The 17,802-nt window shown below is 53.1% G+C and overlaps 1 protein-coding gene across 1 annotated transcript in view; it reads left to right on the forward strand.

Moving 5' to 3' along the window:
- SLC6A5 (solute carrier family 6 member 5) overlaps positions 1 to 17,802 on the forward strand; it is a 55,783-nt gene that overhangs the window by 19,280 nt on the left and 18,701 nt on the right. The window contains exons 8-12 of the mRNA XM_023646173.2: positions 6,509 to 6,643; positions 8,392 to 8,495; positions 11,184 to 11,308; positions 16,265 to 16,377; positions 17,116 to 17,247. Coding sequence (XP_023501941.1) covers positions 6,509 to 6,643; positions 8,392 to 8,495; positions 11,184 to 11,308; positions 16,265 to 16,377; positions 17,116 to 17,247 — 609 coding nt within the window. The remainder of the gene's footprint in view (positions 1 to 6,508; positions 6,644 to 8,391; positions 8,496 to 11,183; positions 11,309 to 16,264; positions 16,378 to 17,115; positions 17,248 to 17,802) is intronic.

The raw sequence follows: 17,802 nt of genomic DNA on the forward strand, positions 1-17,802 counted from the left end.
GCGCGGGTCTGTGCCACCTCCACCTCCAAGGCATGCTTCACACCCCCACCAGGCACCCAGACCCAGCACCCTTTAGCCACAGAGAGCAGAGTCCCTGGGCACATGGACATGCTCACAGGTGACTTCTCATAATGGCTCTTTCTGGTGCCCTCCACATAATCTGGTACCCCAGGGACTTGAATGACTGGCGGGTTTGTCAGGGTTACCTGAGGCCAGGGGTGCTGCCTAGGTCACAGGAGGTGGGGAGAGAAACCCAGACGGGGGGCGAGGCGACCTGGGGTCTAGTCCTCCAGGATGTCTGGCCTTTGCTGAATAGGGACAGCTCCACTTGGGCCACGAAACCTGCCTGAGCTTCTGATTTGCTCTTAGCTTTTATTTGTTTTTCTGCCAACAAATGAAAAGCAAATTGTCTTAGCTATTTCAGAAGTCCTCCGTTCTAAAGTGAATGCATTTGAACCGGGTGATGTCTGAGACCCTGTAGCTCTAATATTATTTTGTCTGAACACTTGCTGAATGAGCTCGGGGTGGGGGGGTGGGGAATGGCAATTTTCCTCTCTGACCTCAGTTTCCCCTTCTGTAAAATGAGAGCTGGGAGCAGGGGACCCTTGAGGAGCCTGCTGGCTCTGAATGAGTGTTATAAGACTGGATCGATTGCTTTCCTAAGGCTGCAGGCAGATGGGGAATGTTGCCACGACCCTTACAACAATGCCGTGTGGGTCCTGAGGGTCCCTGGACTCCTCGCTTCGGTGGCTTGGAACCCAGCTAAGAGATCACTTAGCAAGAGTGGCCAAGGATTTACTCAAACAAAATCACACTGGCAGGATCTTCACTTACCGCTAGAGACGGAGACAGGGCAGCCTCAGCCAGGATCGAAGTGGCCAGGCAGGTCTCCAGCAGGATGGGCTAGAAGGTGTGACTACAGGAGGAGAGGTGACAGGTGAGGAGGGTGGCAAAGGGCCTCTTTGCTGACATGAGGAAGGGTGGCCTGGTGGCTCTAGAGCCAGACCAACGTGAGTTCAAATCCTGCCCGTATCACTTTCTCCTTGTATAACTCTGGACAAGCTATTTAACCTCTGGAACCTTGGTTTCCTCATCTGTAAATTGGGGATAACAGTACCCACCAGATAGGATTGTTATAAGGATCCAGTGAGATGATGCACACACAATACCTGGCATGTGGTCAGTTCTTAATTTACACTGGCTTTTTTCATTTTGTAATGAAATGCCTGATGTATTGAGTGTGCATTGTGCCACTGCAGCATCTTGAAAGCAGTGTCTCTGGTGGGGAAGTGGGAAGAAAAAGAGGGCTTTGTTGAACCTTCTTGGTTCAGATTGCTGAGTATATCACACGCATTAGTTCACTGTCTCCACAGGCCCCTGCGAGGTCAGCATATTTATTCCCATTTTAGAGACAGAGAAGGTGGGCTCATCAAGGTAGAGTAAATTGTCTGAGCTCGCACAGCTTTTAAGTGGCAGTGGTAGGATTTGAACTCAGGTCTGTCTCCCTTTGAAGCCTAGACTCTTTCCACGACCTGACATCCTTTCCCGAGGAGGGGCTGTTAGGAATGGATGGGAATGCAGAATGGCAGAGTCATCACTTGCACTGGGGGCATAAAAGTCTCCCTGCTGCCAATCAGGACCTTGGCACCCCTCCCCCATCTCTGCCATCATTAGCCGTCATTGCCAGCTGGGCAAGTCATAGGATGCACCTGGGTCTCCTTTCCCACATCTGCAAATTTCAGGGTTAAAATAAATATTCTCTAAGATCCCTTCTAGCTTCATTAGTCTGGGATTGCTCGGACGGTCTTACGGCCAGTTCTTTGCATTGATTTAGAAGTCAATCCTTGGTGCTAGATTTTATGGGCTTTCCGGAATGGGGACTTTTGAGCAGCCCTGAGCAGCCAAGCTTTTCTTTTAGATCTGCTAACTTATCTTTCTGCTTCGCTGAGAAAGGTTTCCAACTAGGGGTCAATGATCAATTCTTTTAAAATGAGGAACACCACCAGAAATAATGAATCACGATTTGTTACCCTGCCCTGGAGTGTGCAGACACTAGCTGGGGAGCGTTGTTTCGAAGCCAAGGTGAGCGCACGCTGGCCGAGGCTCCTCCTGATGGCAGGCTCCTTTGTGATGGCAATTCCATGGACACTGTCATTTCTAGGCACCAGAGATGTCCTCCTTTCCCTGCAGGAAGATAAGCCCAGTTCCTCTGTTCAGGGCCCTGGGAGACAAGACCGGCCGGCTGCTTCCTATGAACCTGAGTCTCCCTTTGAGCAGCTGGGATTCCAGAGACAGGGGCGATGGGCAGGCAGCCTGAAGGTCAGATGCAGCCCCTCTGAGCTCAGGAGCCGCTCTGCCTGAGAGTTATGGCAGCAACACACAGCTAACCCCATTAGTCAGCGCAGGCTGGTGGGGCCTCACCTTCCCACCTGCCCAGGGCTCCCGCTGGGAGGAGGATGCTGCCAAGTGTCAGGCCAGCAGGCTCAGATCAGCTAGTCATGTCACTCCTGCCAAGTGTAATTCACTACTGCTCAAGGTCAATTCCTCGAACAGTATGTCCTGACGCAGGTGCGTCCCGAAGCCCCTTCGCACAGGGAAGCTCACTGTGCACACAGCACCATGGACACCTGATCACATCTGAGGCATCCCCAGGATTTACAAACCAAACTGTGGGCCCTTTGAGTTCACCACGATCACCATCTACAAAGTGAGTGCATCATCTCATACACCAGGGCCTGACCTGGGGGAGGCAGGCACATGCCTGGGGTGTGAAATTTAAGGTGGCACCCCCTCTCAGGTTCCTGCAATGCAGGTTGGCCCCTGAGAGTGAGGGCCTCCTTAACTCCTGCACCCTGGGCGCTCACCTGCCCCCTCCTCGTCTGGGCCCCGCCTGCCTCCCATATATCTGATCCTGTGGCCCAGAGAGGGGCATGAAAGGAAGGAACACAGGCTTTGAGGCAGAGAGCTTCACGTTTGGATCTTGACTCCAGCCCGGAGACCTTGAGTGAGATATTTAACCCTTTGAGAGATGCTTAACCTGAGCCTCAGTTTCCTCCTCTGCAAAATGGGACTGTGATTAGCTGATCTGCAGAGGGAGCTCCAGAAACAGTCGTGTCCGAACAGCCTCCAGCAGTGGAGTGGGAGCAGTGGTCCCAGCCCGTCAGACTGGGGCTGGTGTTGGGCTTCCTCCTGCCGGCTCTGCTTCTAGGTCACGTCCCCTCCCTTACCTCCTTCCGGCCTCCCTTCCCACCAGCCCCGCATGGTCAGGGGTGAAAAGGATATTCCTCAGTTGTCACCCTGCCTCTCCTGTCTGGGTGGTGTGGAGGTCAGACTGGTCAGGGCCCTGCCGTGGTAGCATCTCCTCCCCCAGCCGCATCCCACAGCTGGGAGGACAGGCCGGGCCGTCCTGGGCTGGCGGTTTTCTCCTGAGACGTCAGGTGCCTTTGGGTTTCTCAATGTCTGTGTGTGGAAGGGGAGGCTTCCCCACGTCGGGGGAAGGAGGGAAGCAGGCCTGGCAGGGGTGGGGGAGCAGCCGCCCCTCCCCTCAGTCCCTAGCCCTCCAAGTTCTTCATGGCAAGCGGGGAGGGGAGACTGCTGTCCTGTGGGGCAGGGAAGAGGCCCCAGGTCAGTGGAGGGAGCAATGCAGAGAAAGGGAGACCAGCCCGCCCTGGTCTGTAGCCAGAGAGAGTTTGTCCTTGACGAGTAACTGGGTTTAGAGGAAGAAATGACACCTCTCTCTCCTTAGCCCACAGTCTGCCCCATTCCAGCTGATGGCACCTCCACCATCCCGTTGTCAAGGCCAAAAACCTAGGCGCCGCCCTTGACTCCTCTCTGTCTCTCACTCGCAGTCAATCGGTCAGGAAATTTGACTGGCTCTTGCTGTTCAATATCTGGTATCTAACTGTTTCTCCTGGCTCCACTGAAACACCCAGTTGGAGCCATCACCGTCCCTTGCCTGGGTTGCAGCTGTGGCCTCCGACCTGCTGCCCTGTTGCACCCCTGAGCCCCTGTGGGACACTCGCGACACAGCAACAGGGTGACCCTGTTCCAACACTAGATCATGGCGCCCCTCTGCCCAGGTCCCTGCAGTTGCACCCGCTTCCCACAGAGTGAAGGCCCCACAGGCTCACAGGATCTGCACCCCCTCCTACCTGTGGGCCCCTCACCCGGCCATTCTGGCCTCCTGGCTCTTTCTAGAAGTCAGGCACACTCCCTTCTTGGGCCTTTCCTCCAGCTGTTCCCTCTGTCTGGCATGTCCCCCAGATGTCCAGTTGGCTCTTGAATTTCCTCTAAGTCCCGGCCAACTTCCCCACAAGGCCCCCCACCTGCCCATCCTAACATGGGCCTTCCCAGCCGTCCTTCCTGGCACGCACGGCCCCCACCCTGATCCGCTTTTTCTCTTTTCCAGTGCACTCGTCACCTTCTGAGATGCTACAGGGAATGCTATTCTGATTACTGTGGGTTGTCCATCTCCCTAGCTGAATGTAAGCTACTTGAGGGCAGGGGTCTTTGTCTTGTTTACTGACAAACCCCAGATGCTTCAAACTGTGCCTGGCATACATTAGGTGCTCTAAAAGTATGTGCACATATGTGTGTATATGTGTGTATTTATTTCAATAAATGAAGTGACCCCAAGAGTTATATCTTAACCTCAACCCTAACCTTCTCCCAACCCATCTGAAGTTGGTCCTCATCCTCTAAAATTCCAGTGCCTGCCAGTCGCTGCCAGGCAGGAGCCCCCCGCCAAGCCCTGGGGGCTGTGCAGCCTGTGTGTGGCAGGGTCTCTGTCTCCCTCCTGGGGCAGGTGTTCCGAGTGTGAACGGAGTGGCTCGCCCAGCTGTATACACCTTCCACATGCATCAGAGAGGGTTTGGCGGCCGGGATGGGTGCTTAACTTCATCCTTCCAAGTGTATTCCAATGTACTTTTGGGATGCAACCAACTTGTGAGCTGGGGGTTGTCAGTGTTATTAAATTTGGGACTGGTGCGTCTTAGGAAGACTGAAGTGGTGCCCCTAGGCCTGTGCCACTTTGTACGGACTGTTCCACTGAACTCTCCCAACAAGCCCCATGGGGAATATGCTGTTGGTATTGCCACTTTGCAGGTGTGGACACTGAGACTCAGAAAGGTCAAGTCACTTCCCCAGGAGGCCCAGCTCATCAGTGATGGAGCTGGGGTTTGATCTTGGGCCCGTGGGACTGTAGAGCCTGAGCTCTGCCTCCTCATCTGCCACATCCTGGTCCCAAGCCCATCCTTCTCCCAGGGTCTGATTGCCGGATGAGGAAAGAAAGTGCCTCCCACTCATCCCCATCCAACCACAGTACCATGTTCTGCTGAGGTTACTTCCTAAATGTTTCTCGACTCTGGTCCCTCCCTCTCGTCCAGAATCCAGGAGCGTACTTTGGCTGGCCTTCCACACCTCCCATGACGTGGTCTCCTGTGCTGCAGCCCCCCCATTCACTCTTAGCCTCAAGTTTATGCTCTCCCGATAGTGAGCCATCAGAGCTTTGCCCTCGCACCGCTGCCTGGCCCACTTCTCCCTCCACCTTCCTGCCTCGCTGTACCTCCTTTAAGCTGCACTTGGCCTCTAAGACCTGGCTCCTGTGTCATCTCCATGAGTCTTTCAGTGAACTCCCAGGTTGGGCACAGTGCCCTCCCCTGGACGTCCTGGTGTCCTGTATGTAATTGCTGAGCCTGTTACCCAGACTTTGTGACGGGGTCTTCAAGGTCCTGGGTCCCTGCATCTTTATGCATCCAATGCCTAGCACAGCACCCAGCTCACAGTGGGCCCTCAGTGAATGCTTGTTGAGACTAACTGCGTTTAATGACCGTCTGTTATAGATCAGACGCTATGCTTAGGGCTATCTCTGCATTAGTTTGATCCTCACGATCATTTTTTAAGAAAGGTGCCATCATCCTCAGTTTACAGATGCAGAAACTGAGGTTCACAGAGCTTCAGAGCTTGTCCAGGGTCTCACAGCTACTCAGTGCCAGTGGTGCGACTTCATCTGAACCTAAATGTGTCAAATTCCAAGATCATGGTCTTTTCACCTCCTCGGGCTGCCTCACCTGGGGTGTCTATATAACCAACGATGGAAGGCTTAAGCTAAAAGGATTAATCTCTAATGGTGGAATTGGGGGCCTCCAGCAGAGGGTGGGGTAGGAGTTAGGGAGGAGGGAGGCAGGCAGCTGTCCTCCCAGGGGTCCTCAGGGAGCTGTCGCCTCAGCAGCTGGCCGGGGCGGGCTCTCTCCAGCCTTCCGCACTGCAGGCGGACTCACCTCCCAGCCTTAGTGTTCCCTTCACAGACTTATTTCTGGCTCTCTCTGATTCACCTCTGGCCCCAGTGCCTTCCCTGTGCCCCCAGCCCTAGCAGAGCTTGGGGAAAACTACCCGGTGTCCTCACCATGAGGCGCTGAGTCCAGGCGGCAGGTCCCTCTGTCTCCGCCCCTTCGGTGCGGGCATACCCGGCAGCCCCGCTCATCGCAGCCCTCTGTCGGACGCGTTCCAGGTGGTGTACTTCACGGCCACGTTCCCGTACGTCGTGCTGGTCATCCTCCTCATCCGCGGGGTGACCCTGCCCGGAGCTGGTGCTGGCATCTGGTACTTCATCACGCCGAAGTGGGAGAAGCTCACCGACGCCACGGTGAGCTCAGGATTCGAGTTCTAACTTGCCGGTGGGGGGGCAGCATGTGCGAATGGTCCCGGGTTGGGACGCCGTTTGGCAGAAGGGGTCAGGCCTCCCCTCCAGGGAGCTCACCGTTCACTTTTACAAGTCCCTGATGCGCTTGGACCCCTGTGCACTCAGGAAATCTTTAATGAGAGCGGGCAGCTGGGGCTTTTCAGATTCCTGGAATGGTCGTCCCACATCTGGGTTGCAGTGGAGGCGGAAATGAAGAATGAGATCCCCTTCACAGTTTTGGGCCACCTCATGCCTCTTATCTGTTACTAGCTGTAGTGTTGGAAAAGGAGTGTTACTGGTTGGAAAATAACAGCACTTAGGCAAACCACAAGCGATTATAATTCAAAGGGCTCAGACACATTGGAGTCTTGCTGGCGCACTGACACACAGGGCCAGCACACGCTCGCGCTTTCTCTGTGCAGGCACATCATACTCTGAAATTCCCAACTCTGAAACCTCCAAATGAGGGGGCGATTGTTTAATGAGAAGTGACTTTTCTCACCTTAGAGAAATATCTGCTTTTCCAGAGTGTGTTAAGAACACATACCTAGGATTGAGCTTGATAGCACCTAGTGGAAAACCTTCAGATAATGGCAGCTTAAACACGGCCAAGTTTACTTCGCTCTCGTGCTTGAAAGCAGCCTAGTGGTAGGTAGTAAAGCACTGGTTGGTGGCACCATAGTGTCCCAGGTGCCTGTCTTTCCATCCTACTATTCTCAGTGAATAGCTTCCATATAGCTGCCAGAGCTCCAGCCATCACATCAGCATTCCAGGTAGCACAAAGGGGCGAGGGAAGGGGTGGAGATAGGCATGCTGCCTCTCTTTAAAAGAGGAGAAACCCCAGAAGTTCCCATAACACCTGATTTTCACATTATTGGCCAGAAACGAAATCATATGATCCTCTCCTGGCTGCACCGCCCCTTGATGCTGGGAGGGAGCCATTTGGCTGGGCTCATGCCTTTACATAAAACCACAGCCTTGTTACTAAGGAGTATGGGAGAGTGGATGTTGGGATAGGCACAGACTTTGCCAGCGCACACTTGAACTTTGTTTTTGCATATTTTAAGTACAATTTAAAAACTGGACTTAATTTCTAGAAATGATGGGAGGGCCATCATACAAATCACATAAATCCCTAGCTCAAACTCTTGAGTGGCCTTCTGGAATTTTGTGAGGACAATTAAGAGAAATCACCGAGAGGACCAGGAGGTGTTGTCAGCCGGGTTCCAGCCGGTTGTGGCCCTGTGATCCTGTGCTGTGGCACAGAGGTCACTTTACTAAGATGAGGGCTATGGAATTCAGATTTTTAATAGGTTGCTGTAATCTGTAGGAATGCCAGTTTAAAAAGGTTTTTATTTTGTATCCATGAATATTTTTGCTGTTGAAAATTGTTTTTGGAGAGCGTATTCCCCTAAAGAGAGGGCCCTGCCATCTGCTCAGTTTCTTGTGGCGGGACTTGTGAGCGTGAAGCGTGTGTAGTGTACTGAGTTCCTCTCCTTTGGCTAGAACGGGGTGAAAGTCTCCCCAGTAATTTACTGCCTTTTTGGCTTCCAGCGAAAATGATGTCTGTTTCTTGTTTATATTGCTGGCAAAGTCATCTTGTCCTGCCTGTCTTTCCTCCGGGGATGATGTGCACGGGTCGTGGGAGACCCCCCCTCTCCCGGTCCAGCCTCCCCCGGTGACCTTGAATCTTCTCCTCTCTTGCCTCCCAGGTGTGGAAAGACGCTGCCACTCAGATTTTCTTCTCCTTATCTGCCGCGTGGGGAGGCCTGATCACTCTGTCTTCTTACAACAAATTCCACAACAACTGCTACAGGTACGTGGAGGCTCTTCCGGTCCCCAAGGGGGCTGGTGAGCGGGACGAGGGCCTGGGGACAGAACAAGGGACTGCGTTACCAGACACCTGAACCCTCATCCTCGCACTTCACCTGGCACAGGTGGAGCCCTCTGCTAAGGCCTAGCTGCTGGCTGCTGGTGGCCTGGACCCCAACTTGCACTGCTGCCCCCGACACGGGATGGAACTGAGTCTCTAGGGAGCTGCTGTGCAGCTAGCTGTGTCCTGGGATGGTCATCTGTGAGCCACCTAGTCCGTGGATACACTGATGGAGGAGGGTCATTCGGTCACTCGACAAATATTTCTCTAGAGACCCCCGTAAGAAATGCAGTGTGGCACGGTGGAAAGAGCACTTGGTGATGGAGGTGTGAAGTCACTCGGTGGTGGGGTCCCCGTCACAATGTCTATGCATAGCAAATCAGCACATTGCACACTTTAAATATATTGCAATTTTGTCAGTTATACCTCAAAAAAGCTGGAAAAAAATGCGAACTTTGAGTCCCCCCCAGATCTGTGGATCAGAATGTCTGGAGGTGGGGCAGGCCCAGGAATCTATATGTCTAGACGGGATCCTCAGGGGACACGTGGATAGTGTGATGTTAGGGGGCCTCTGGAGTCCCGAGGACCTGAGAGAGCCTGGACGGCTCCTGGAGGAGGTGACATCTGAAAGTTAAATATGTCTATGACAAGCAATAAGAAAATAAGGCCCCTTCTCTTTGGGGGGCTGATTAAAACCAGAAAGAAAGAAAGAACCTTGGACTGAGATGGACTTGCATTTGAGTTATGACTTCACCGTCTACTAAAACTCCAAGACATGGGCAGTTTTCTCATTATAAAATGCAGATTATAATCTTTTGTTGAGAGGTAAAAGATGATGTATGCAAATTCTTAGAGCAATATTTCGCACACAGTAACTGCTCAATAAATGGCAGTTGCCATTATTAATATTATTAGTTTTAACAATGTATGAGATATTTTGTGAGCTGAGAGGAAGAGCTGACAGTTGAGCTGTGGCCCAGGATGGCTGGGGTGGCCTCACAGAGGTGAGATCTATGCTGGCTCGACTTCCAGCAGGTGCAGGGGAGGAGGGGTTGTATTTCAGGTGGCAGAAGTGGCTAGAGGTGGGCGTGATGCGAATGAGTGTGGTGGAGGTGCGAGGCGGGAGCAGAAGGTGTGTGCACACGAGGCTGGGAGGGGAGGGGTCTGAGAATAGGCCGAGGCCAGACTGGAGAGAGCCTTAGTACTGGCCTGCTAGGGCTGCCTTGACAAATGTCAGAGTGGGAGGCCTAAACACCAGCAAGTAATTTTTCACGGTTCTGGAGGCTGGAAATCCAAGGTCAAGGTGTCGACAGGGTTGGTGTCTCACGAGGCCTCTCTGCTTGGCTTGTAGACAGCCATCTTTCCCTGTGTCCTCACCTGGTCTTCCCTCCGTGCGTGTGTCTGTGTCCTGATCTCCTCTTCTTGTGAGGCGCCAGTTCCTATTGGATTAGGTCCCACGCGAATGACTTGCTTTTAACTTAATTGCCTGACTAAAGGCCCAGTCTCCAAATACGGCCACACTCTGAGGAACTAGGGGTTAGCACTTCAACATAGGATTTTGGGGGCACGCAGCTCAGCCCGTAATAGCTGGAATGCAGACGAAGGTGTCTGAACGTCTTTGGTCACAGCCACTCATTAACCCGTGACCCTTGGACCTGTGTGAACACCATCAACCGGGGAGCACTGCTCTGTGCTCCGTTAGAAACGAGGCCGTGGGGTGTGGCAGAAAGAACATGAGGCTGGGAGGCAGGAAGTCTGGATTCAAATCCTGACCTCCTGTTAATTAGCCCCTTACCTTCAGTGGGCCCCTGTTTCCCCATCAGTAAACTCACGGGTGGGACAAGGCAGGAGCCAAACCCTGTGCTGTGCGGATGTCATCTGATTCTGTCCTCATAACAACCTGCCAGGGAGAGGGTGTCATTGCCACCATTTAAAATCAGAGTGGAAAGAAAGTGACTTGCTCAAGGTCATGCCAGTAATGTGTAAGAGAATCCGTATTTGGGTTTGGCCTTGAGGCTCCATCTAGCTGTGACCCCTCTGAGTCTAGGATGGCAGAGGGGCAGGCTGGAGAACCGCAGCAACATTGCCAGCAGAGGGCGCCGGGACAAAGGCCGGTGCTGCTCTCTCCCCTCCCCTCCCCGCTTGCCCTTCTCCCCTTTTCGCCCCAACCCCAGGCAGGCCCCATACCTGGTGGCATTTCCTGGTCCCACTGCCTTCTCTTCTCTCATACGTGCTTCCTGTCCTGGAGGCCTGGAAGGCCCCATCCCTCAGCTTCTGCTCTGATGGACAGACTTGCCTCTGCCCCTGCATTGCGGGCCCACCGGCGTCTGCCGCACCTGAGCCAGCGCCTTGACCCAGAGGCCCTGGAGCGGGGCAGTAGGGGAGATCATTTTGAGCCTTTTGGTGCTTGTAAAATCAGCCCGAGGGAGCCTGCGGTCAGGACTGGTTCTTCGTTTCCTTGTGAAGAAATGTCAACAGGGCCAGCCTGCAGTGAACACGAGTTCAGAAATGGGCATGCACACGTGTACACAAACACACGCAAACACACGGGCATACATTTCTGCATCCTTCCCCCGGCCCGTCCACCTCACCGAGCACATCCGACATCAAACTCTTATCTCTCCCTGCCAGGGACACTCTCATCGTAACCTGCACCAACAGTGCCACGAGCATCTTTGCCGGCTTCGTCATCTTCTCGGTTATCGGCTTCATGGCCAATGAACGCAAGGTCAACATCGAGAACGTGGCGGACCAAGGTACATTGCAGCTGTCCCCCTGCTGTGGCAGGGCGGGATCCAGGCTTGCCCCATGAGTTCCTGGTTTGTGCCATGCTGGGAGGGTGGTCTTTGGGGACAGGATGGAGGGTGGGGCAGCCCAGATCCCCTTTGCCGAGGGACCGAGACAAGCTTGCATAGGAAGCTCCCGCAGGGCTGGAGCTGGCGGGTCCCTAAGCAGAGGGCTTGCTGTCAAGGCCCGTGTCCTGCTTATCTCACCTCTCCTTCGCTCTCCGTTTCATCTCTTAATTCAGCTTCAGCCCACATGAGTAAGGCTTGTACCTGCTCAGTACGGGCAGAGGCTTCTAAGAGTAACCAGTGTCCTGGAGCTGATGGGGGCACAGCCTGCTGCAGGCATGCATTCCTTGCAGAGACCGCAGAGACCCAGTGCTAACGCTTCATCAGAGCACTGACCTCAGAGCAGCACGTGCCTGATCGTTAGCTCGAATGTGCCCTCTGCCTAGTCAGCAAGACAGACCTGCAAGCTTGTTTCCCGGGGGGTGGAAGGTTGGACGGTGGTGGTGGGAGGGAGTAGAATGTTCACTCTTTACTCAGTGATCCCTGTATTAATGGCTCACATTTGTATGGTACTTTCGAGTTTACAGAGAGCTTTCCTTTTTATCTCATTTAATCCATATTTCTGGCATAGCGTTTTGTAGAGATTGTTTAATATTTTTATTTAACTCTATTTCCACGTGGCCTTCTTCTACAAAGGATCTGGGTGATTAGTGGGCTTTGGTGATTAAGGGATTTCCATTTGGCTTTTGCATTATGATCATTCTCTAATCAGACGTTTATGGGATGCCTCGGTGTCGGGGCCGTACCAGGGGCCGGGGGACGTGACTGTGGGCCCTGGACAATCCAGAGTGTGTACATGTGAGCAGCTTCTCTGTGCACAATCTTTCTTCAAGGAGCTCACTGCAGTTCTCAGGTAATGGCTCAGGTGCCAGCACTTGAGAGAACTAAGCCCTGGAAATGTCCCCCACTTGGGGGGCTGCTGGCCCTCTTCTGGCTCCCTGGAGGATAATTAATTACTGCTTCAGCAGCGCTGATGGGCCCTGCAGGCCTCAAAGAGTTAAAGACACAGGGAGTTCCAGGGGGTAATTATCTGTCTCTGGGGAGATGTCAACCCTCCAGGGACGTTTGGTTCTGCAGCAGTGCACTAAATTAGAGGAACCTGGGAGCTGAGCAATGCCCCTCCTGGGTTGAGAATTCTCAGCTCCCTGAGGAGCAGGGAGGGAAGGGAGAGGGGAGAGGAGGCTTTGTCTTTGGGGCACGTGGGCCACCCCAGCTGTCCTCCTTTCCTCCCAGCAGAGTGGCTGGGGCAGCCAGGTCCTGCCCACCTTCTAGCAGACTTGAGTGTCCTGTTGTTTTGGTGACATTACTGAGCTCCTTGTGAACCAGTGGCCGAGTTGTCAGAGACAGTGATTCCTGAGATGTAGGCCGTGTTAGTTCTCTCTTCTGGGCTCCATCCTGCCCCAGGAAAGGGGATGCAGGCACGTGTAGCTAAAACCCAAATAGAATTTTGTTTTTCCTTTATATAAAAAGCATCAGACAATTGCCTATGTTTCTGCTTGAAACTTGCCCTTTCCAGATTTTTTCCATTTCCTCTGATTTTAACAAGGAGACGAGCACTTCTGATGGGTCCTAATGTGGTAACACTTGGTGATCGCCCACTGTCCCTGGCACGGGGACTGTGGGCCTCTTTTCCCACAGGGCGGGGGCAGCGGCCCATGAGGCCTCTCCCAGACCCCGGGGGGCGGCGCTCCCTGCCCAGCTGAACTTGTCCGCATTCTTCTGTGCGATTGGCAGACTGGGCTGTCTTCCCCCAGTGTAATGCCTGCAGAACACAGGACAGAGAGTTGGGGTCGGGTCTGCCTGCAGCCAGCCCCACTCCCTCCTAACTGGGCGCCGTTGGCGTAGAGACATTCAGTCCATTTTTGCTGACCCAACATTAGTTACTGCGTTTTGGTCTCTAGGCCAAAACAGGTTCTCTTTGGTGACTGCGTACTATTCTATTTCGTTGACCGCTCCCTTCTAAGAGAGCGTTCTTGTCAAAGTCACTAAGCCCAAATCTCGGCCATATCAGAGTTTTGGGGGCTGAGGGTGGGATTGGTGCTGAGCCCGGCTGTGCTCTGCTTTTACGATGGGCACGGGCGAGGGGGCTTGTTCTTCTCCGGCATCTACTCCAGAAAAGCAGCTTCCTGGGAAGTCATCTCCCAGCATCGTCATTGGTCCCTGTGGAGCACTGAGTCATGCACAGAATCCAGCCCGAAGCCCCACCCAGATGCCCATCCAACAGCAGAGAGACGGGTTAGACTAGAGTAGATGGACACAAATGTGCGTGTTGTATTTGGAGTTCCTGGGTCAGGGGGTGACTCTCAGGTACCCAGACCACCAGGAAGGGCTGCCCTGGTTCCCTTGCCCCCAGTAGTTCAGAGACCCTGCTGATCGAAATGAACAATCTTACACAGGACTGACCATGCAGCGGTCCGTGTGTCACCTGGATGCCAACCCTTCTGCCCCAAGGTCCGGTCTTCAGGCGGGGTGTCCTCTGAGAGCTCATCCACTTGTAAGAGCTTCCACTGCAGGGTGGCCCCCCAGGGGTGCTGCAGGCCTTGATGCATTACATCGACCAGAGCTCCAGGCTATGCCTTCAGGGGCTCCCTGGGAAAAGGAGGCTGTCACTGTGGGTCTCTGGGGGCCCTGGCCAAGTTGCTGGCATGCACAGCCCCTTTGATAGCATTTCCTGGGAAAAGTAAAAATGCTCTCTGCTTCCTGAATTCTCACTGTGTCCAGGTGTTGTTCTGGGCCCTGTGTTTGTATCGGCGCATTTAACTCTCACAGAAACTCTCTGAGGGCAGGTACTGTTATCGTCATCGTGTGGATGAGGAAACTGAGGTTTGTGCAGAGAGCTCAGGTTTTCCCCCGGGGCCCCCAGCTACCGAGAGGCAGAGCCGGTTTTCTGGTCTGAGGGGAACAGAGCCTGCACTCCAGCCCTGGCCTGTGCCATCTCCCAGTGGGAGAGGAGAGAGACGGAACCAGGCTCTGTCAGACATGTGGGCCTCATCTGGGGAAAACTCCACTGTGGCTCAAATAATCAATCTTTCCCAAAAAATAAACTGAACTGTACAAAATGATATAAAAATGGACTTTGAAAATCCACTCCCCAGGCAGCTGGGATAAACCGAGTTTGCTGAAAATGATGCCTTCACCTGCGTCCTTTAGGGAGGCAGCTGAAACTGCAGCAGGCCCAATATTTTGACATCCTTTCCCCCCTGAGAAAGCAGTGAAGGCCGAGGGGCTGCATCTTATTGAAGCAATCAGCCGAGGCCCTCCAGCGGTGGCTGTTTCGAGACCTTCCTGTCCGTGTTGCGGGCTGACTGTCACGGTGCTGGCTTCCTCGCTGTTCTGCATTTGAGACCTATTTTGAACTGTAGTTTAACACAAACTACTCTTTTTGTGGTTCATGGGGAGCCTTCTGAGGCTGCCTCCACCGACTGTTCAATAACTACATAAAGCGGGGTGTCTCAGGCGTTCAAGGCTTGATATTTTAAACGCCGCAAGGCCCTCGGCAACATTAGGAACTAACAACCTGATAAATTCCGCTGTAAAAAAGTGCCGTTATCCTTGAGTTCTAAAAACCCCAGGTGTTGGAATATCTGGTTTCCAGACGTGCGCTGGCCGCGGGTTACCCCAGCCTTCACTGGCCCTGCCTGTTGTCATTCAGTTTTCTGCCTACAAGGACATTCACAGCTGGGGTCCTCAGCCAGCGTGGGTACAGCATTGTGCCCAGGCAGGTCGCGAGCAGACGGGAACGGCCCGGTGGCCTTCGTGACAGCAGAGAAATTGCTGCTCAGACCTCCTTCACTGAGACTAAAGCCCATGTTCTTGGGAAAACCAGAGTCAGACCGCTAATTGCTAGGTTCATCGCACGCTTGTCATAAAAGCTAACGTTCTGTGAGTGTGGCTGGCGTGCGAGGCACTGGCCTCAGTGCTGTACCTGTGTTTCCTCATTTGTTTCTCGTACCTACCTTGAGGGGGACTATTGTGATCCCCCTTTTACACACGGGAAAATAGAGGCTTATGAAATTAAAAACCTGTCCTGGGTTGCACAGCTGGTGAGGCATGGAATCTGAATTTGGACCCAGATCTATCTGACCATTGGAGCCTGGACTCTCTTCCCTCCTACAGTATGCTTCTCCACCCCTCTCCCCTACTGGGGACGGATGTAGCCCCCTCTTTACAAGCCTTTGTAGGGCAAGGTCCTAAAAGCGTTCCATGGATTCATGTTGTATGTAAATGGCGCTCCTGGAGGAGCGACCAGGAGGAAGGGTAGTGAAAGGGGGACATGATGTCCTTCTGGGTGTGTTCTAACCTTTTGAGCAGGTTTCTTAACCTCAGCACTATTGACGTTTGGGTCAAATAATTCTTTTTTGTGGGCAATGACTCATGCATTCAGGGATGTTTAGCAGAATCCCTGGCCTCTACCCGCTAGCATCAGGAATCATCTTCCCATCCCAGCTGTGAGACCCACAAATGTCTTCAGACATCACCAAATGTCCCCTGGTGGCCAGAATCCCCCCTGGTTGAGGACTGCTGTTCTAGAGGGTAATTATGATGTTCTCTCCAGCTCATCACTGCAAAGATGGCGGTTTGCGTGTTATTTGTGTGGACGCAGCCTGGCCGTGGAGTTGGAGTCTCTGCTCTGGCACTGTTTTCGAGCCTCTCCTTTGAGTTGCCCTGGTCTCTTCCTTCAGGGAGCTTGAGGTCTAACTGGGGGAACGGACAGAGATGAGTGAAAAAATAACAAGCAGAGGAGGCAGCATATAATAAGTAACAGCTCAGGATCTCCGTGGAGAGAGGGCCCTGAGAGCTTCCAGGAAGAGAGGGCCCGGAGCTGGGCCTGTCTGAAATCATCCATCTTGTTTCTTCCAGGCCCAGGCATTGCATTTGTGGTTTACCCGGAAGCCTTAACCAGGCTGCCCCTCTCTCCGTTCTGGGCCATCATCTTTTTCCTGATGCTCCTCACTCTTGGACTTGACACTATGGTGAGCCCTTCCCCTCCCTCCCTGCCCTGGGTCCTTCTATGACCACTTCCCCTGGGTCCTGCATCCAGCCTGGGGCGGAGGGGGTGCTAAGCGGTGCTTGAATGTTTCCCTGAGCAATGGAGGGAAGGAACCTGTGCAGGGCTCAGGATACCCCCCATTTGTGGGTGACTCATGTGATGGCACAAACAGTTATACTCTCTCCCTGGATCCCTCTCTCTATTCTCCATCAAGTTTTAGCCTGTGTACTTCCTGTGTTGGTATCTTTTTGCCAAAGCAAATTCTGTGGGGCCAGATAAGGGAGAATAATGTGAAGTCAATTTTAGGGAAATTGCTGTGGGCTGAGACCACTACAGATCATGCTGACAGGCACTCAGAGTTTAGTAGTTGGGTGCAAAGAGGGCTTTTCCTCAAGTGAAAGATCAAGTGCCAGGTAAACTGGAGGGGAGGAATTTACATCTCATGAATACGCAGTGGGCGTCAACTGTCTGATGGAAGAGTACGAGGGCAGTCTCTGGGGGCTGGGAACACAGTTTCTAAAGCTCACATCCTGCTTGGAGACCCCTAGCTGGCCTCAGGGGTTAGACCCCAGTGAGGCCTGTTGCATCCATAAAGAGGATGCAGTCCTGCAACCAATCCTATTGCAAATACCACCTTCCTGGGTGGGCAGCACAAAGGACTCGATGGCGTCTTCTGGGTTGGGTGGTTTGTCTCAGACGTCCCTTCCTGGCACCATTCCAGTTTGCCACCATCGAGACCATAGTGACTTCCATCTCGGACGAGTTCCCCAAGTACCTGCGCACACACAAGCCGGTCTTCACCCTGGGCTGCTGCATTTGCTTCTTCATCATGGGCTTTCCAATGATCACTCAGGTAAGCTGCCCCGTGGGCACAGGCTTGGGGGTGGGACAGGTGGGAGGCCTGATGGCTGTCTGTCCTTTCACCCAGCTCACAGACATCATGACAATGGCCAAATCACTGCCATTCCCACGTGGATGGTACCAGTTAGTTAGAGATTCCTACCACAGAGGGAAATATGTCACCTCGGCTGTGAGTGATACTTCTAGCATCTTTGTAATTGAGATGTAGCTTCTTGAGCCAATGAGGCAGATGTGTCCTACTTTAAGAAAATGGAATACATGAAAATCCGAAATTCCCAGTTGACTACTCGTCATACATGAGAGTCTACAGCCAACTGAGTTCCTTCTGAGGTCCTGAGTGTCTTGACAAATTGTGTGTTAGCTCACTCCGTATATATATTGCTTTTGCTCTCTCTGTGACCTTGAGCAAGGCACCACTTTGGGCCTTAGTTTCTTCATCTGTAAAATGATGGATTGGAATAAGATGATCTCTAAGCCTCATCTGTTGTGGGGAGACTTAAAGACTGAGGTAAAGATGCAGGGGGATGCATGAGGAATGCCCAGCAAC

This window comes from Equus caballus, chromosome 7, assembly GCF_041296265.1.
Source record: "Equus caballus isolate H_3958 breed thoroughbred chromosome 7, TB-T2T, whole genome shotgun sequence".
NCBI lineage: Eukaryota > Metazoa > Chordata > Mammalia > Perissodactyla > Equidae > Equus > Equus caballus.